Below are 22,570 nucleotides of genomic sequence, written 5' to 3'. Positions count from 1 at the left end.
GGTATCGTACATTTCTTATAGAAATAGATCGTTTAATTATACGAGTCACTCCTTCGCTTTCCAATCCTCCACTGCAGCCTTCATAAGTCTTGTGCCATTCTGGACAGTCGTTTCCTTTATTTTTACACAAGAAGCAGTATTTCGACAAGTATTCATAGTCTATTACTTTTCCATTTTCTATCTCTATTGCCGTGACAACTCCATTTATCGACACATGCCCTCCCTTTTGCGACGAGCAGGCCAGTGCAATTGCCAATCTCGGTCATCATCATTATTCTTGACAGCACTTTCCACTGCGTTTGTCATAGATTTTGCGCTCACAGATGTAAGCGCTTGCGATAGTGTGTCACTGAATCTTGTAAGCTTCGAAGGTGGTGGTGGTAAGTTCATCATGGTAAAAAATGTACGTACTGCGCTTCTACTTTTCCCGATGCATCTCATGGCATATTCTAAACTTATATTGATATCACAGCCTGCTTAAGATATTGCTGAAGTCATTTCAGTTGTAGAAGTCCAACAGTTTATGCACACACGTAATAAAGACGTTGCAAGTCCCTTTCTACTGTTTGTTTCTTTTACAACGTCAAAACAATTGTCATTGTCGCAATGTTTACATTTGGCAACTGAATTCAAAAGTACTTTCAATATTTTTAAATTGATAATTATATCAGGTCATTCAATCGAGATCGGTCGCAGTCCCACTTTTTAGATGACGAAATGAAAACCTAATAAAAAAAAAAATCTTGTCATGAACGAGTGACCGCGTGTGACTAGGTCGAACGAAAAAAAAAAGAAACGACGTCCTTTAGTGGACGATGAAACATTGCCGAAATACAGGTACTTTGTCAATATAAATGATAGCACCTCCCATTGAATGTCTATCATCCCGATTAGCTGCATAATCTGAATCCGAAAAACCATTTATTACAAACTCGTTTATTGAACTTATATTTAATTTATAATATTTGTTTAGTTTACATCTCCCAAAAGTCTGAGCAAGCATTCCCAATGTTTTTTCCTCGGATTTGCCTGAAATTGAGAAAAAAGGTTTTTCCCGGTATATAAGACAAACATCCCAGTAAGTTACGAAAATACAATTTGTCCGTTTCCTGTTCCGTTTTTTGGACAATCTCCTTTTGATAAAATTGCGCCTTTCTAAATTGGGAGAGTCGAAAATGGGTACTTATATGAATCAAAACCCTCGCAGATTTTATTCATGTAAGAATTTTGATGTATAAAAATCCCCCCCCCCCTTTTATTTCTTCCTAACACCACCTACAATAGTTTTCTTGTTTTACCTAATTCTTTAATATCATACACTACAGCCAAATTATTTATTGCATTTCTAATTACTTTTTCATTTTATCCAAAAATTAAAATGTCGTCCACGTAAATTAATAAAAATAGTTAACTATCCCGGGTTATAAACACAGTTACTAGCATTTAATTTTAAAAGATTCAATCTTTGGAGGGCATTGCCATTTCGACATACATACCCGCTCCTCCCTGACTGGTGTAACCCATATAGTGACTTCTTACGATGACATATCCAATTTTCCCTCTCATGAGCAACAAATCCCGTGTGTTGTCTCATATAAATTTTTTCTTCAAGATCCGCACATAAATATACATTTTTGACATCCAGTTGAAAATGGTTACACCCGAATAAAATTACGAAAATTGCAAGGAAAACTTTGAGGAGCGAAAACTTCGAAATAAGATTCATTAGCTATCTGCCTATTGCCTATCACGACAAATCTTGATTTAAATCTGTTTCTTCTTTGGTGTTTTTTTTTAGGTCGTACACCCACCGGCTATTTAGAATGGGTTTATCTTTTAGTTTAGGGACCGACTCCCACACTTCCCTTTCTTTTACAGCTTTAATCTCTTCAAACATGGATTTTTTCTATTCATTTAATTCAGAGGTTTTTAGGCACTGGCTATATGATTGTGGAATTATTATTCCAGTCGAATTAGCTTCCGCCTCATTGTTATCTACATGTAGATTTGCTCCTACCTCCCGGCTTTGCCTTGCAAAAACAGGGTTCGAACATTATGTATTTAGATCACAATCTTTACGAACTTCAGGTTTCTACCTTAATTTAATTTCATTGTCATCCTGCTACATTGTGACATGTCTGCTCTGGTCTCTGTTTTTAACCGATTTGAAAAAAGGAGGCTATGCATTCGTCTGTCCGAGCCTCGCCTATCAACAGTCTTCATATTCTTGCACATGAACAATCTCTAAACAATAGACGCCTCAAACTTTCCTTGAATTTCCACTTCAAAACAAAACCTTATAATGATCACCCATTACACCTTCATATTTTTAATCCATCTAATGTTGTCTTATTTCTTTATTGCTCATCGGCCCAACATTTGGGATCCGAATGCGCCGGGTGCTCTGCGACCTGCAGCTATCAGATTTCAATAGCCTCAACACAATAGAACCATGGTGTAAAGTAATTACATCTGCAATCAAAGACTTCGAAAAAATTACCCAAAGAAACTACCTCAAATACAGTTTACCAACAAACATTTATGATACAAAAAGCAAATATTATGAATATGACATTTAAAACCGAGGGATCAAAAGCAAACAATCACGTCGGCTTTGCTACAATAATTGATAGTTAGTGTTAGTTAGAAATTAATAGTACAATAATTAATACTTACTGCAGAAAAATAAAAGCCGTGTTTGCATCTCTACAATCAATAGCTCAATCTATCCACAAGAATTGGGTGATGTAAACTGACTCAAAGAGTTCAGTAGAAGCCATCATTCACTGCAATAATAATAGCCACCCAAGAGTCATTCAATCCTATCATTTATACGAAAGTCTTAAGTAAAATAATTTCCAATTTCTTTTTGTTGGATCCCTTATCTCGTGGGCATCGAGAAAGAGACGGAGGGGATATGCTTCTTCTGATAGATTCGCTATCACAATCGTATCACTTAGTGAACCGGAGTAGGGGAAAAAGGACAGTTTCGCGACAAGAGGCGCAGCTGGCTGCGCCTCCCAACCCCCCTGCGCCTGGAACTTGAAGAAGATAACGGAGGGTTTTCGCGCGCCCACGTTTTTGGACTTCGTCGTTTTTCTTGAAACCTTCGTTTTTAGGGAATGGCAACACTTTGTAGAAGATTAGGAGGATTTTTACTTTTTGGATGGCAACACCAAAGTTTTTAGTTTTCGAGTGGCAACACTTGTTGCTATGTTTTAACTTTTTGGATGACAACTTTTAAGAATGTTCTATGCAGAGGTTGATTTTTTTTTCCGGACTTCAAAAAATAATTAAATTCCAGAACATTTCTGCGAATTTAATTATTTTTATTTTTACAGAGTGTTGGAGTTAGGAATCGGACACCCAAACTTTGAGTTAGCAAAAACGTATGCTAACCACTATGCTATATTTTCCATTACTCTTTCAGTCTTAGTGTGAATCTGTACCATGACAACGAATATTACAATTTTAGCAAAAACGTATGCTAACCACTATGCTATATTTTCCATTACTCTTTCAGTCTTAATGTGAATCTGTACCATGACAACGAATATTACAATTAAATTAATTTTAAAACCATCATTTAATTTACTCTTTAGTACTAGTCATGGCACATCATTAACTAAATTTCACCTCATAATTGAAACTACCATTATAATTATTTTCAACACATTCAAAGGTTTTTTTTTTTTTTTCAGTCAAGTTAAGATTTATTTAAATGCGATTTGCGTCTAGAATTGTGAGTTACATTTAAGATTTAGATTTAATTCATACGTATTATGAATTCAAAGTAATTAATTCTGAATACTATTTTTCATCAATATTTTCACTTGTTTATTTTATCACGAGGTTTATTATTTTCGCACATTTATGCAATTAATTTTCCAAATCAAATAAATTTAATTATTTTTTCCTATGTTGAAATAAAACACATCACATGAAAAATCAAAGAAGGGCCCTAGAAGCGTTAAAACTATAAGTCGAATATCACGACTTCACTTCCACAGTCCAATCAATTAAAAAAAAAAAAAAAAAAATAGACTCGCCGAAAGATGACTTCTTTTACTAAAATTAATTTTTAAATTTTCATTCAATTTACCCTTAGTATTAATTAGTACATATCAACAATCCATTTACTCTTAGCACTCTTAGCATTAATTAACACATATTATTAACAAATTTACATCAAATTGAAGAATCCTCTTATAAATTTTTTTTTTCCTAGTAACCAAGTTTTTCACTCTTAGAATTAATTCATCATTACATTTACTTTTCAGGAGTTTCATTAAACACAAGTCGTTTAATTAATTCTTTACTTAATCGTTTTATCACACATTTTAGTATTTTCATCAATCTGGTAATCCAATTTACATTAATATATTCGTCATGGTTATTTTTCGTAGCACAAAATACTTTATCATTTTACTTTAACGTCTACCAACATCAGTAATCAATTTTCATCGAATTCAAGAATCATATTATATTTTTTCACACTTAAAAAGTTTCTTCAATCAATTTAGAATACAGGAGACTTTCTCATTTTACTTTAACGCTTTCAACGTATAAGATTTTCAAGAAGCAACATGTTTTTACTTTATATGTTACTGTTTATATTATTTTTAGACTTCCAATGAATTTTTTTTTCTTTAGCAATTTTCAAATTAATTTTTTACATAGTTACAAACGTTTTTTTTTTTTCTTTTTTTCATAGTCGTTTCAAAATAATTTTAAAACTTACAATCAATTCACCTTTAGTATTTATTGTTGCATATCAGTAATCAAATTTCACCACGTATTTGAACTTAACATTATTTGACTTAATTTATCACAGGTCGTTTAATTCTTTTTTTTTCATTTTATCACACATTTTATTATTGTTATTAAACTTATAAACGGACTAGTTATTTTTCTTTATGCATGATACATCATCATTTTACTTTACAATCTGCAAACACTAGTGACTGAATTAACATTACTATTATTCTTCACAGTAATATTTTTTTTTCCTGCTGCATTAAAGAAATCTTATCTTAAAACCCTTAACTTTAACCCTTAACCCATTAAACTTTATAAACGAAATTAATAATTGCAATTACCATTAACAATGACATGTTCATAACACATAAAAACCATCGTGCACATCGTGTGCAAATGTTCTAACGTATTCATACCTAGCTCATACCGACCTAATGCTCTCTGCATTCGGTCGACGTAGTTATGCAGTTCATAACATAATCCATACACCTTCAGGTGGCCGACAAACTTTTTAAGTTCCGTAAAAAATTCCTTTCGGCAAATAGGGCATGTGGGGTTATTTATCCCCCAAAGTATTGCACATTTTTCGTGGCATATATGACCGCAATTCAGCTTTACAAACTCACCTTCCCCTTCAATAAGGCATATTATAGTCTTCCTCATAGTTACAAAAATATTGACTTCTAATTTCGAAGTATGGGCCTTGATCGTTGATACTGAAAAAGTTTTCGATTTCATCTCGAATCTTTTGCAACGAATTATGTAACGTATTTCTATCTTCGTATGTATTCTCAGCACTCAACCTTAAAGGTTGGGAGGCGCAGGGGGTTGGGAGGCGCAGCCGGCTGCGCAGCTGCGCCTCTTGTCGCGAAACTGTCCTTTTTCCCCTACTAACCGGTTTGTAGGATTTTTTTTAATTTAGTGGATAGGGGTGGTCTAACTTAGGTCCCAAATCTTTGGTTGACCATATTTGTTCTTTAAAGTATGGGTAAAAAACATTAAATTTCATGCAATTTCCCTCACAAACTATTAATTTTAAAACACTTTTTAAAGAAAATGCCTTAAAAGAAACTTTCTCAGATCATAGTTAAAGTTCCAAAAAATATTAATATTAAAAGTAATCATAATGAAAATTTTGAATAAAAGATTTTCTGAAGCAAACATAAAATTCATTCTAGTGGAGTATTTTTTATCTTCATCTATGATGGGACCATGTAAGAAACATGCGACTTTTATCACGAGATACGTAACACGTATTGTTGTGAAACATATGGTACAATTTTACAATTGACTGTTTTACAACTTACAATTGATTTGTAGTTTGGGAAACCAAAACATTAAATGGTTCTAACTAAATACTGAATCCATTCTACACTTTTCATTAGAAATGAGATTTCTCAATCGTTGCATTTCTGCTAATGCTCGTTCATCGTGGGGTTTAGTTAAAAGTTTAAAAGGTTCTAAATCAGGTAGAGCTATATTTCTTCTGTAGTTTTGACTCTGCTGAGAACTACGTGTACTTGCCCTTTCGTAAAATACTTTTTTTTTTTCCTAAATGGATGACAGCTCTCGCGTTACGTTATCAACGCTCTTTAGAGCATGATTGGGATGCTAGCATGTTGCACAGCGTTACTGGTTTGCCATTTTGAAAAATCGTCATGGATTTACGTTGTTAAGAGCTTTTACTTCAGTTTCTGAGCACTATCCGAGATTGACAATAAAGCTTGTAGATTTTAAACTTGTCGCTTTTATTAGGAATGTTCAACACCAACTAACAATGAGAAAATAAAACCAATGACAACATTATTAATATTTTAACAATTCGATGTACCTATTTTATATTTACTCCACTAAAAAGCAAAATATAAATTACTTTTAAATTGAAAAAATAAATCTGCTTTAAAAAAACACTCGTGAACTAAGAAGCAAAAAATAACTGATCACATACGATTTCCTGCTCAAACCTGTAAATCAAATTTATTTGAAAATTCCAGTATACACACACACACACACACAAAAAAAAAAAAAAAAAAAAAAAAAAAAAAAAAAACTAAACCAAACATTTAACTATATAAAATAAACACTGATTTTAATTACCATACCAGAAACTATTTCAATACTTGACTAATAAGATACAATTTCTTCATTTTTAATCATCTTTTGAAGTCGGTGCCTTTTATAAACTACTACCTAACCTAACCGACTACCCACCGAAACTAAACTCGAAATCAGTCTTCAAAACCTTAACCTAACCTAATTCAACCTTAATTATTCCCTAGCAAACGATATTCTATTTTAGTGGAAAAACGTCGTAAAAAACCGCAAGCAGTTCGGCCGTTCCATTTTGCTGAGGTGTAAATGAATTGGTTCTTTCAATACTTGATCCATCTTTTATTAAATGTAATTTTAAATTTTGTCAACTCTCTCTTTCTCCCTCCCCTCCCAAGAACCCTTCCACGAGTTTTTGGTATCTCAAAAAATAATCAAAAGCCTCATCTTTAGAATTTAAAAAATACATAGTTGATTTTCTGGAAAAGTCGTCAATTAAGGCAAATATTTACCTTTTTACCGCTATAGCACTATAATGTCTTTGGGCTGTGCTCTTGCCCGTTTCATGTACATTAACTCCACTGGTTTTTTAGCCCTTACATAAAGCCGCCCTGAGATGGGCGGCTTAAAAAATCTTTCTTTTCTTGCCAAAATGCATGGCTCAAAATTTGGCTTTTCCTTATTACTTATGTTAAGATCATACACACAATTAGATTTCTGTCTCAAGAATTGTATCGCAATTTATGTGAAAAAACCGTTCGTGCCATAGTTCCTGGTCTAAACCTTTAGTTTCGGATACATATGCTTTCAGTACACAATTGATTTTATCTGTATTTAAAGAATGGATTGGTTTTACAAGATACAATCTATTGTAAACAATTTAACCCCCTCTTTGAAAATACATATCCGACCTGAATAGCACCTCAAATCGTAACCAAAGTTATCAATGCAAGAAGCGGACATTACATTTCTTCTGAATGATAGAGCAAAATACACCTTATTCAAAGTAATTTTTACTGGACGTATTGGTAGCTGACCTCATTATACCAAGTATTATATCAAGTCAAAGTATCTTTTCAAAATTATATCCGCAGCTACAGATTGATAACTCGCACATATCTTTAGCTATCAATAATTCCTTCGGGAATCTCATCACTAAATTACGCTGCTTTTGAACTTTTTAAAATTCAAGCTCATATTTTCCACTAATAAACTCTTGGACTACAATATAAATAGGAAGAACAGTATTTGTCACAATTTCTGAAGAATAGTCCACCCCCTAGCACAACTTTTTATTAATTTACAATTGCCTTCAATACCCATTTGTTTATCAGTCAATTTTTATTTTTGGCACTCACAGCACTTGAAATTTTTATGAGCAGAATGAGAACAATATCCTCCCAAATAAGAGTTCGTAAGTAACGAATTTTTTACTTTATCTATATGAGAACTTGTAACTTTAATATCCAGGAAAAAATCGCTAATACTTCCAACGATTTTCCTTCATAGTCAAATATATCGGTAGCAAAAATTAGTTTTAGCTCTTTGTTAACCCTGAGCTTATTTTCAGTTTCATACAGCTGACGAATAGATTGGTCCCCAGACATGCTACGGTACTGACCAAAACGCGACTCCAGTTTATCAATTTGAATTTGTTCTAACAAAACATATGACATATTTAAGTCCGTAGAGCAATATTCAATTACTGATAAAAATTCTTCAGAAGTTTGTCGCAAAGCTGATCGAGTCTTACGAATAAATTTAACATTATCAGAAGCTAGTTTTTCATACTTCTGAAGCCAATCAATGAGTTTTATTAAGAAATCTCTCGTGATATCATCCGGTGCATTAGTTATAGGTTCAGTCATAGGATTTCTTTTGTGCTTTCCTTTAAAAACAGTTTTTACATTGACTATATCCTACAAAGTTCCTGAAAATTTGCTGTTTCCTTGTAATGCATAAGGTTTGTTTTTTTGGCTAATTCTTTTAAACCTTTTGTAAGATATTCATTGAAAAGTTTTAGGGCCAGGCCTATATTTTGCCGTTCTAGATTTGTAGGTCAAGTGCCAAATTTTAACAAACCTGATGCTCCAATGTCATATATCTTTCTTAGGAGACCACTTTATGAGATGAACAAGGGCCCTTTATCTGCTGGATGATATGTGGTTTGAAGTTGTGGAGGGTAACTAAAAGTAGAAACAGCTTTACTGTTTATTGTATTGTTGCCAGTAACTATGCCAATTACTTCATAGCCTATTTCTTCTAAAGCAATTATAGTTCTTTTTATCAATCACGCTGTGGCTTACAGGAACAATATGAACTAAATCTTTGAATGATGAAGATATGTTAGTGATCATGAATACATGTGCTCTTTTAGTCATATCTGTACCATTGTAAAATTCACCAATAATATTCCCTCCTTTGTAATCCATGAAAGGTCTCATGTGATTTCTTCAAGAAGTAATAAAAAAAAAAAAACGTGGTCATCTTTTCTACTTAGTTTTTATAAAAATTTGCTTTTCAATTCAATTCATTTTATTTCAATCAGGGTAATATATTTTACAAAAAATGCATTTCTCAAATAAAATAACAAAGAAGAAATTACAGACAGAAGTATATTTCACCCTGTCTGTTTGAAAATCCCTGATTGAGTAGGTGGGACTAAAGGCTATAACAGTAGCTTTGCATACAAAAGGAAATTATTTTCTTGTTATTCGAAGGTGGGGGGGGTGATTTCAGCATAGAGCTTACTTGCTTATGGTACTAGAATGAAGTAGTATATTACCAGATTTATGAATAAATGTATATGACTGAGGCGGTAAATGAAATAAGAATGAAGAAAAAAAATAAATACTAGAGGAATATCGGTATCTTGCGGAATTTGAATTTGAAAGGCCTACTTGTTCCATAAAAAGTTCTATCAAAAATTTAAATTTGTCGTCTACTAGGGGAGAGGTTAAAATTGAAGTCTTTGGCATGAAATTAGATAAAAACAGTAATAATTCCCGTTTTAATTGCCACGGGACATTGGAAATTTTTTTGCCATGAAATTCATAAATTAGGGGCTTCCTTCAATATAATTTTTTCGCTCTCATTTTAGAGGATTTATGGGGAAAAAAGTTGCTTGAAATAAAATGAAAATTATAAGGTAATTAATTGTGCTGATTATAGACAACATATCAAGATATGCAACTTAAAATTTGATGGAGTAGACAGCAGGTAAAAAACGAAAAAGTATGGAAAATATTGCTTGCTGTATAATACTCATGTTTGTAAAAATTGCAACACCAAAAAGGAATTATGCAAATGTAACGAAATTCACAGGAAATGTTTAGCAGGATAAGATATGCAAATTATTAGAATTACAGAGACATCGCGCAGGCGTGGATCGAGAAACGCCCTCTGAACTGCGGCGTAGACTCTCTATGTAAAAGAGGCTATAAAGGTTTCTCTAAATCAATGTATGATTATATGCCGATGGTAGATGTTTTTCTAGTACTCAATATGTCTCGTCCAAAACGCAAAGCGTCATACGAACGAGCAACGCCAGGGCATGCATGCAAGGATTCTCCTATACAGGATTCACTTCACCATAAACCATCGTTGCTTCCGGCTTCAATGGGCCCACCAACACGCCCATTGGCGTGGCTACTGGCAACAGGTCGTCTTCTTGGATGAGTTCAGATTTAATCTGCACTATAACGATGGACGTTTACGCGTCAGACGTTACACATGGGAACGTCACTTCCCAGAGCGTACCATCCGACGTCAGACCGGCATAACGCCAGGCGTCATGATCTGGAGTGCTATTCAATATTAAGGGCAGTCCCATCTAATCCGAATTACGGGTAAACTCAATAGCGAGCGTTACTTCAGGGACGCTGTGACGCCGTAGCTACTACCCGTTCTTCAGGGCGTTCCTGGTGCAGTGTTTCAGCCGGACAATGCATGTCCACATGTCGCACGTAACGTACAAAAGCTCTTCGGTTTCCGACATATTACGCTACTTCCTTGGCCTGCCGGCTTTCCGGATATGACGCCCATCGGGCATGTCTCGGATTTCGTCTATTGGAGACTCTCCCATGTGTCCCTTCCGGCAGTTGGTCCGGATGAACTTTGGCTTCAGATTGAAGCAATGCGAGATGCTATACCCCATTTGACACTAAGCATCTCTGGTTCGATACCAAAAACGTGTAAAAGCTCGCTTAGCTGCGCCGGATAGCTGCATTCGATGTTAATTTACACATGTTTTTATTTTATTGATCTGTAATTTTGATCGTTAATTCGTAAACCTATGAGTAATATGTGCACTAAATTTTATTCCTTTCCAATGAGTCCTTCATGTTGTTGCAACTTTCACAAACATGAGTACATTTTACAAAATACCATGTGCTAATTCGGGGATTTTCGATCGCTGCGTTGCACAGTTCGGCGCTTCTTACGGTCGAAGTGGACTAAAGTCGTTCTTGATGGGATTTTGTAGTATGCGTTTTTCTTATCCTGAGTCTGAGGCGCTTGTGTTTAATTTCCTTGTCAGCTAACAACATCGAGTAAAGAAATGTGCATAGATAGCCCCGTCTATGGTAAAAAGAAGATGAAATTGAAGTCGGAATTATGGGATACAGCGGTGCAATGACGGGCGGAGTTATGATAACATGTTGCTTCTCGAGAATAGTTTTCACCAATCTCGCAAAGAGACCGAAAAAATAGCTGGCGGATTGGTTTGCATATTAATTCATGTTTTAATGCATTTTCAAAAACGTGCTTCATGAACCGTAATTTCTTTACTCTAAATGAATACGGTTACAATCGCGTGACTAAAGGCTTAGCCGTCTTTAAAATCTGCTTCAAAGAAACGATTTTTTGTAGAACTTTTTTTTACCATTTTAATGTAACTTCCAGTTTTCTAATGATTTGTTTTGTTTAAAAATTAAATTTTAATCTGAAATATTGATTTTGGCAACGTTTGACGACCAAAAAAGCGCGTTGTTTTGACCAATTTGGCGACGAACTTAAAAAGTTAGCCAATTTTTTCTCGTTTTGATTATTCCCCGTACGTACAGCATACTCTGATTTGTATTACAGGAATCAAAAGGTGACAAAATGGAGAGAAATCAATAAATTTAAACCAATTTTGCTGAGTTTTATGCCTAGATAAGGTGTTTGCGTTTGGTTTGATTACTTAATAATTTCTTGTTTTTTCTACAAAAGTTAGATTCACTTAGAGAGCGGCTTTTATCCAATATCACATTTTTTGCAGACAAGATTTTATCAAGAGTTCGTTGGAATACCTCACACAGCCATTAAACATTTAGGAAAAGGATCCATTAGATTTCAAAAAATATCTTGAGACACATACTAGAGCAAAAAAAGTAACCCTGTTTTACATCCATTGCATGTGTAATAGATCTCTAAACATCTAGTAATTCTTGTTATTGTTTTTAATCTCGCTTTGGTCTGACGGAGTCGGACCAAATCGATGAAGCCGTTGATGCTTAAGAAATCTGACACTAGCAGTGGACTGTCGAAAATGTCGTTCAAGTTTAAATGCAAAATACTGAAACTCCAGTGTGATATTAAAATAACAAAAGTTTGTGAAAGTGGTTTGCCATTCCAGTCTTGGTTGCCCGCCATTTCGAACCCCTGGGAAACCTCGTGGGGGGGGGGGGGGGAGGATGTATCTGACACCAGCATCTCCATTGTAAGCGGGCAGGTGAACTCCTTGTTTATTTTTGAGGGTGAAAACGGATTCTTGATGATATTCTTGAATGGAGGTAATGTACCAAATTTAGAAATTTTTATAAATCTTTCTCGACATACTATATTTATCCAAATATCTAGTATTTGGATCTTACTTGGAAATTTTATAGATGTTGAATGGAGGTAATATACCAAATTTAGAGGCCTAATGGACACCTAAAGGATATTATTAGATGCATTATACATAATTAAATAGCCAGTTATTGAACCTTATTTAGACATTATTAGAAATTGAAGAGATAATATGCTAAATTTAGAGATCTATTGATTATCTAGAAAATATTACCAGATGCATTATAGATTATCATTTGCAGTCACTGGTTCTTCATTTACATGATATGATCCAATAATAAATACATAATTCTGATTAGAAATAATTACAAATCCTAAAATTGGCCATAACTGGCTGCCAGAAATTTTTAGATGAAGGAAGATCATCAATATTTACAATCAAACTTAAGTGATTGGAGTCGAAATCTCTTCCCTCTGATTTCTCAAATATATTCTGCAACCCTTCTCAAGACCAAATTATAATATTTATTTTTTGTCAATACAGTTAAATTTGTATGCCGCGGAGTCTTAAAAAGTGAGAATCATTCGGTAAAAAAATATGACAAGGATGTTTCCCATTCAGCAATCGCTGTTACTGCGAGCGGTTATGTCTCCTGTACCGATTTAGAATTTTCTTCGAATAAATGATTTGACGAGAAATCATCTTCTGATTCTGATGAACTATCTTCCTACTCCTTTTCATACTAAGGCGATAAATTTTAAGATGTACATGCTAACTCAGTATTTTCTGAAAAATCCTCAGAAATAAAACTATTATCAACTTCGTCAAGTGAGTTTTTTGGTAAACATTCCTCCGATTCCTGAATGAAATCTTTACACAAGTTAATTTTAGAATTAACGGATTCATTAATTTTGCGAACATTATGACATTTCGAAAACTTGCGTTCAACTTCAGGCATTTCGACACAAAAAAATCAATACGTTCTAAAAAAAACTCTGCTTTAAAATTAAAGCTTAATTTTCATAACTTACTTTAGTTGTCAAGAAATGCCCCAATTAACGTTGCTCTCGCAACCTGATGATAACGGAAGAAGTAATGCAACATAATGCACTAATCAAAAAATAATTCTAATGAATTGCATTTCTGATATTGCTTTTACAACAACCGAGTGCAGTCGAGAATTGTAGCAAGGTACCCACACAGCCAGTTGCATCCATTAGACTTAGACATCTAACATTTAAAAAATGATCCATCAGATTTCTAAAAATACCTCACAAATATCTATTAGAGCAACAAATGTCACCCTGGTTTATATACATTACATGTCTAATAGATGTCTAAATAACCAGTAATTCAACATTATTTAGACATTCTTAGATGTTGAATGGAGGTAATATACCAAATTTTGATATCCGATAGACATCTAATAAATATCCAAATATCTAATATTTGGACCTTATTTAGACATTCGTAGACGTTGAATATAGGTAATATGCCAAATTTGGAGATTTAGTGAGCATCTAATAAATATTACTAGATGCACTATAGACATTTAAATTACCAGTTGTTGAACCTTATTTAGACATTTTTAGATACTAAAGAGGTAATACGGAAAATTTAGAGATCTACTAGGATATCTATTAAATGTAGGTGTATCAGTTAAAGAAATCTAAATATCTCGCAATTTAACTTGGATATCTCTCAATTTCAATGGATGTTAACTTGTTTGAAGCGATATATGAGCCTGTTCATCTTCTAAAAAAACAATTATTTTAAATTCACAGAATTTTAGTATTTTAACCAATTTTAGTTAGAGGTGATTCTGCAAGTATATGTATGAATTCAACATTAATGTTGAATGAACATTGTTCTAAGGAGGATCAATCGTATACTTTTGTAGAAGTAATAACAGAATCTTTTAAAAGATACTAAGCACTTTTAATAATACACTCAAAACGATAAAATAACTTTTCTGGGCCAGAAAGGATAAATTAAGTAATATATGTACACACAGGAAATTGGCAGTTAATCTTCAATGTATTTATTGCAACTGTATTTTACCTCATCTTCTTACCAGCTCCAGGTTCATCGTTTCTAAATAAAATTCTTACTCTTGTATATTTGAACACGTGATACGGGATATTTCTTTTCTGTGCTTGTTAGACTGTTACATGAATCCCGTACAAATTTATTCCTAACTTACTGGAGCAACTTCTATTTTCTTAGGTTCAGGATCACCAGATAGGTTGGCACTTAAAAAATAAAAAATTGTAATAATTTTTTTTTCTATTGCTGAAATCTTATCTTGAAAACATAAATCAGAAGGTTACAAATTTGCTCAACTGAAAATTTCGTTTAAGGTGAGAGAAAAAAATTATTCTTCCCTATTTAATTAATATCTAACTTACAGTTTGTATTTCTGTTACTTTTGAGGTGAGCCATTTTAGCCAAAAAGTGGCCAGTAGACAGAAGGGTTAACTGACTATTGGGTAGACATTTATTTTACCTTTGTTAGCAGATGTACTTTGGTTAACGTCATTCTTAGCATTGGAAGAGGAGGCAGACATTTTTCCTGAAAAAATGAATGGAGGTGGAGGGTTGATGGATTAATCTCATTTTCAGTCTCATCATCATCACTACATGAGTCTGTATCCAGCATTTCTGGAAATTTTCTAGCAGTAATCCCGAACTCTGGGGACGTCAGTTCTCCTTAATGCATGTATATATATAACAATGCTATAACAATTTAACTTCCTCAAACGATGAGCTTTCTTCAGAATCGCTGCGCTATCAACATAATATAATTTCTTTTCGTTATTCGCCATATTGTTGTCACCCAGGTGTCCCAAACGATGTCCAGAGCACAACTGCTTAGGTTCTGCCCCTTATTTTTTTATGACGTCATGTCTATGACACTTGATCGCTTCGTGCCGTTACTCGGAACGCACCCAAACTATGGAGCTGCGAGTGATAAGGAAAAGACATCACTGCTGAAACTCCGCAATGGAAGTGAAGCAACAGCGAAAATTCGTGCCGCCATCTTTAAGTTTGTATCGTACGCTTTCGACTCAATGCCCTTGTTGACTCAATAGCTTTGCTTTTGAACAATAAGAGTAGATAATTTATGGTTTTCTGAAGAGCAGTACTCAAGGGTTTTTTCCCCGCCAGTTAAATGGGGAGAGGAGGGGGGGGGGGGATGGTGGAAAATCGTTGCTTCCTAAGTATAAGAGCTCTTCATTTAATTCAAGAATTAAAAAGCTATTGCTATGCACGATATATTTTGTTTTGATATAGGATGTGATGTTTTTTTTTTGGAGCAAAGGAGATTTCATTAAAAGTAATGCTAAAAGCAGGATATAAAATTACATTGTTAAATGTCTGTAATGATTTCAAGGCTCTTGTCTAAAGAACGATGGCTTTTGTTTGAACTAAATCTTTAAATATAGTGTACTTGAAATAAATTTAAACCACATTGGATTTTTGAATTCTTTATTCATCGAGTATTTTGAAAAGTAAAATTAACCGAAACCAACAAAATAATTTGTATTAGGTAAATATACTCAAAAAGGACTTTAAACATAAATTAAAAATGGAAATAAGAAAATTAATAGAGCTTTTCTCACTTGATTTGAATCACTTTTTCCTAATTTACTGCTTGAAAAGGGAAGAAGCAAAACAAAATGAATAGTTAAAATATTTATTAACTGAATAGTTCAGGATTACGTATCAAAGATATTGCTATTAATTAATGAAGATATATTTTTCATTTTGGAAAAACACATTCCAGAGAAACAAAATATGTCTTTAAATATCCATTCATTCAAAAAAAGAAAAAAAAAAAAAAAAAAAAGAACACTTGCAGTTTTACACTCTGTTTCAATCAAGGACAATATTACTTTTTGAAAACGTATCGAAAATAAAAACTAGGACCTAAAAAGGTCTTTCGTGGAAGTCCTGCACCACAGAAGAATAAATAGAAGGATTCAGAACAAAAGCTAAACAATTGCTGTGCGATGAGTTGAAATACATTATAAAAAAAATACTTTTATTTACACTTTTCACATTAAAAAAAGAAATAGCAATTACAGCAGTAATAACAACCGAAATAATTTTTCTAATTCCTTATCTACTTGTTGAAAAGTGAAATTGCAAGCATAATGAATATTACAAATATTTACCGTAGACAGTGCTGTCCAAAAAGAATCCAACCTTATTTTTTGTGCGAAAAACTAGGCGGATATAAATAAAGCACGCTTGCTTGAGCCAACTTTGAACCTTTCTCCGCATGTGTAAAATTTGTGCCGTCTGTCAGTAGCATCAGTCGCTCGCAAACAGAGCTTGAATGATGTAAAATGGAAAATTCTTGTCGCAGTTCTTTAAATTCATGAACAATGACGAAACTATTGGGCAGAGCTAGGTGGACGACATTCGAAAGAAACCGCCGGTTTTCGGTTAAGATTTCTCTGCACTTGAATTCGACATATTGGGCGGAAAACTGGCATCCTTTAGTTCAATAGCCTCATTATTCTCCTGATATGACATATTGCAACTTCTGGCTGTTCCCCAAAATCCAAAGATTTACAGGCTAGTGCTACTCCAGTCGTTTCGTTATTAAACTTGAAATTTAAAAATGTAAAGAGGGCTCTCCCGTTCACGTAAATCAAACTCTTTTTACGAGCAACTTACGCTACTAAGAGAAAGCACCAAATTTGGCTCATTCCATGTCTCATACCCTCGTGCTTCATTTATATCCATCTAGTTTTCACCCAAAAAAAGCAAGGTCGGATACTTTTTGAACAGCCCTTGTACTTCAGGATTAAAGAAAATACTGTCAGCCCCGCTTAATCGGGTAAAGGATACAAGAATACCTCACTTATACGAATAAAAAATCCCAGAACCGAATTTTTACTCATAGACACAATGTTAAGAAGCCCTCCGATAGAAATTTCATCGGAAAATAGAACAATATTAATCAGGTTTCGGAAATATTTTTACCGAGAAAAATTTTGAATAAATCAAAAATAGAGTAAGGGCAATTATTGACATAAAATTTAAAAAAATATATATTTTTCATCTACAATGGAAGAGAAAACATTCATTCCATCAAAACATTTCCACTATTCTAACTTCTATTGTCGCCGCTGCTGCCATTATTAAAAAAAAAAAAATTGAATGAACGGCACAGTTAATTATTAAATTAAATAACGCAAAGGAATATAAATATTGCAGACGAGAATAACAAAGAATTGCAGAATAGCTTTACAAATTGTAAATTGCATTTTTATAATTTTCATAGCTACTTATAATATATACACTTTAATTTGTATACAATTTTGTTGTTTACTTTGCTTAGTTAAGAAACATTTTACCAATAACTTCCAGTATATAGCTATTGATTTATTACTACAGGTATTGTAAATTTGGAAAGGTAAAGAAATTTTTCCCGCTTAATCTAATACCTCGCTCAATCGAATCATATTTTTTGGAAGCCGACGGTATTCGTTTAAGAGGGGCCAACAGTACTATTAATTACCCAAGATTTTTTTTGTTGAAAAAAAACATTTTTTAGCTACAAAATATGCATATATCCCATGTTATATACTACATAGACCTCCATAAGGACTTGCGTGAGACTCCTATACTGAACAAAAATATGTAAAAGGTTAATAACAATAAAAGCAAATGTAAAGATCCTTTTATCATTTTAAAATAAACAAGATGAAAACAAAATATATTCATGTTTTGTATTTTTGTATTAACTGAAAAACTTGTTATTTAAACTATTGACGTTTAAACAAAATGGGTTTGGTTAATATTTGCCTATCAGATGGAGATTTTGATGATAACAGAGTTGTAGAGCAAGAGACATTCAGATAAAAATAAAAAAAAGTTATTGGTTTATATTACATTGTAAACTAAAAGGTAAGCTCACTGAGCTGATCAATAAACTTAAATTATACATCTGATCCGGCATTGCATTATTCACACTATTTCTCCATTGAACATCGAACCAATTTCCAACTCTAGAGTCCATATATATATAACTGTAGACAACAACTACGCCATCCAGGCAATTTACATATTATTGTTGTTCCTCGCATTTTCAATTCGAATACTGTCAGATTTATCAAATTTTTACAGTAGTAGTTATGTCGGTGAATATACGGTAAGTGATTTTTTTTATGCCTCCAAAGAAAAAGGAATCTGTTTCACTTAATATTCATTATTTCACTAGTTGCCGTTATGTTTGAGTTTATAAAGATGAAGACTTGAAGATTTTTCAATTTTATATGCACCAGGGAAGTGACTCTATTGGCAATTATCTATGTTATCTCAATTTTCCCCTCTTTTTCTTATTTAACCGATATTTCCACTTCTCTTTTAAAAAATAAATAAATAAAGCTTTACAATCGTAAGATATATATGTATTCCCAGTGGCACAAAAAACGCCATAGGAGTGACGTCAGAGAGGTGACAAAATCACACATAACCTGTCAAAGCATCAGGCAATCGTTTTACTAGAACTGAAACGCAATCCATGATGTCTGAACACAATAAACATTTCATTGCACAAACTTACATTTATGTAACGATAAAATATAAAAACATATACATACAAAGGGAAATACTCTAACGACTGGAGCAAGCACAGTTTGTGACGCTTATAACGAGAATTGATGCAATATTACATGAAGTTTGATCTAAAACAGTTAGCTAGCATTTAATTTTAGTCTGTATTACGCGGATTATTTGTAGTTAAGGAGATCCTTCAGCAGTTTCTATGTTGAATTTCAATTTTGCCAGGTGAGGGTGACACTATTCTTCTGTGACGTAAAAATCACTATTTTTTCGCATAATAATAAATGTTTTTTCAATGTGTTTTGATGTTTATTCAGGAGTATGATTATAGTAAAATACATTGTCAGGTTATTTTAAAAAGAACGCTGAACGTGTTTGTACAGAACCTCCAAAAAAAAAAAAAAAAAAAAAAAAGAGAGAGGGGGGGGGTGGAAGCAGGGGAGTGTACATTTTTAACTATTTTAGCTTATAAATGAAACAATGAAACAGTTATCGATAATTGACTGTGTGGACCAAATAGAACATAGTATTATTAATAAATTAAGCATGCGATAACAATATTATTTATTTTACCTTAAAAAAATCTATTCGCCGTTGAAATTCAAATAGCGTATATTCACCCATATCTGATACTTAAATACTGGCCTCTAACAGCTCTTTCCAAGTGTATTAAATGAATATCTTGGGGGTTGCTGTCAAATTGACAATCTTGAATCTCACAAAATAAAATTTTGAAATTTATGGCCTCTAAAACTTGTACAGCTATTTTTGGCAGGGCTACTCTTTTCTCTCTTAGATGATCAATTTACGGAAAGCCGCTTCACTCCATTGCATATATGGTATACATCATCACTTGGATACATAAGTTTTGATTTGAATGATATCAGATTTAATTTGGTGGTAAGGGTTCGATCGGGCTCGTTCGAATGGCTCTTCGATCACTGACACACGTACCCGACATTTCAAAATTTAAAAATTTTTTTACTACAAAACCAGCGTCACGTGTTTATGAGCTGCAAATGCTTTCATCTGATAAAGAGGTAAACAAATTGATTACTGCTTCAGGTTAATGAAAATTGTGATTTCAGTCAGTGGAACACAATTTCCAGTTCTGGAAAATTTTGACTCTGACTGAGCTAGCAGCTTCTTGTATGTAGCTTTAAACTGTCTGGCAGTTGGGTTGTTATTGCTGCCCCCATGAAATCTTATGCAGGAAAAAAAAAACAGCTCAATGTTATCTTGCGACACTTTATATGGGGGGGGGGGAATAATATAGAGGGGCATTTCTCGACATACCAATTCTTTTGCCGTGATTATTAAACTGTCGATGCACAGTTTGAACCCAAGAAACGCATTTTTTTTTTTTGGTTGGAATTCAGAATGGAGACTCCATTTCTACTTATTTTCAAGGAAGAGATATAATTTGAAGCCATTAATAAAAAGCTTTCTATCTCCTCAAAGTTGTCTCTGTTGATGACTTTCTTAAAGCCATATCACGTGAGAGACCTTGAGTTTAACACATCAAAAACATCATTAAAGATGCGCAGGAACTCAAAAGTTGCTGGGCTGTTTTCAAACTGGGGAAGCTCAAGCTTTACTCTGCAGTATTCGATTGCATCTGCCACACTTCGGCTGAATAACTGTGAGGGCAATTTGAAAATCATCTCCTGCTTTTTATAATTAACATGAGCAGTCCTTAACTTGTTTCTAAATGAAGTCCTTCACTTGTTTGAAGCTCATGCATCTCTTTAATGTAACGAAAATCAATAAGTGAATCTTCATAGGCTGGGCTACCTTTGTTACCAAAAGTGTTCCTCACAAGTTTCAGCATATGAAACGAATCTAAAAACCCTGAGATTCTTGTATCTGTGTTCACAGGGTTAGAAAAGAAGAATTAAGATTATCAGCGTCCATTGAGCATCCCAAATCACTTACCATGGACTGATTTGCTGATAAACTCAAAAGTTAGGGATACAAATTTGACCCCTTACTTCTTTCCAAAGTTGCAGGCAGCTTGTGAGCAACGTACTCCTTTGGCCTCCATTCATTCCGGCGGTCAAAAAATATCCTAAAGGGAGTTTCCAGCAGTCGTTAATGTATACCAACAGAGCAAAAGATTATTTGGCCAAGGGAAGTGATACATCACTCTCTCCAGCACCAAGAGTGATATGCCCCAATAATTGCTTTCCATCAAACGCCTCCTGCTCACGAATAGCCATCTCATCAATGACCAAAGCAAAGAAAAGCTGATGGGATGTGGCTTCAATTTCCTTCCTCCAGAGCTCTGAAACTTTCTTTGATGAAACCTGGGTCACCATCAACACTTGTGTACACACTTTGTTGTGGTAATGCCGAATTGAAAATCTGGCGGAACATATTCGTACGCCCGAGGCGAGTAGAAATGCAGAGTTAGTGCAAAAACTCTTAAGTCTTCGGAGTATGACTAGCCAACTGGCGACCAAGAAACTCTTTGTTGACTTTGGATTTGCTTTCCAAAACTAAACGTTCAGCACTATTCAGGAAGTGTTTTGTTTTGAACTCTTGTATGATAGCTTTGTAATTTGCAATTCTTTTTTCGCAACGTCTAGATTTCTGTTGTAGCAATTTGATTTTCTTTGTCTATCTTTCAACTGTATTAGTCAAAGATACTATCTTTCTGTTTAACTTTTCTTTAGTTGGAGAGGTTTCACCAGTTGGGGATATAAGTTTCAGCTGGTGGAAGTTGTATTGTAGCTATCTGACAGCTTTCCATAGATGGTTGGGGAATTGGAGCTCCACTGGATGTTTCTGCTACGGTGCTAGAAGTAGATTCCTCCAAAGTCCGCTCATGGCTTCTGCAGGTACAAGAAAAGTCACAGCAGTACTTCGAGATTTAGTATATTTCCGAAGTGGTTTATTTCTCTAGAAAAAATATGTAATATTTCACATGAGATTCAAATTGTCAAGTTCAAATAAAGTAAAATTCTTTACCAAAAGTTCAACAAATCGCAGTGCGAGAAAAAAATATTGTAACACCTCGTCTATCGGCTCCCTAAGGTCATCTCCACTGGAGTATCTAGAATCGGATTCATTGGCCTAGCAACAAGTTTTTCATATGGACTGATATTCGCTTACAGCTTAAGATGTTTGTATTAAAAATGTACAAATTATTAATGTGTGTAAAAAAAGTTTTATTTATATTGAAAAAAATATATATATTATTTTTACAGAAAATCTCTTAACATTCAAAAGAATAATTGGAACAAAAGTTAATAAGATAGACTTAAAAATAACTCATTACTGTTTTCTAATTAAATTTTTAATGTGTTGATAGGAGAAAAAAAAATTAAATCGTGAATGTTTACGCAATTATGGGTAATGTAAAGCAATGTGTTGATGCAAAATCGTCTTAGTTTATGCTATCCCTGCAAT

The 22,570-nt window shown here is 33.7% G+C and overlaps 1 protein-coding gene across 1 annotated transcript in view; it reads right to left on the bottom strand.

Annotated features, from left to right (window-relative positions):
- Positions 1-204: 204 nt before the first annotated feature.
- Positions 205-22,570, bottom strand: part of LOC129230209 (uncharacterized) — a 133,481-nt gene continuing 111,115 nt past the window's right edge. Inside the window, exon 5 of the mRNA XM_054864610.1 lies at positions 205-473. Within this exon, the coding sequence (XP_054720585.1) occupies positions 205-473 (269 nt within the window). The remainder of the gene's footprint in view (positions 474-22,570) is intronic.

The sequence above is a fragment of the Uloborus diversus genome, chromosome 9 (genome assembly GCF_026930045.1).
Source record: "Uloborus diversus isolate 005 chromosome 9, Udiv.v.3.1, whole genome shotgun sequence".
Classification (NCBI taxonomy): Eukaryota; Metazoa; Arthropoda; class Arachnida; order Araneae; family Uloboridae; genus Uloborus; species Uloborus diversus.
The sequence above is the reverse complement of the archived record's forward strand: the minus strand, read 5'-3'. Positions and strand labels throughout refer to the sequence as shown.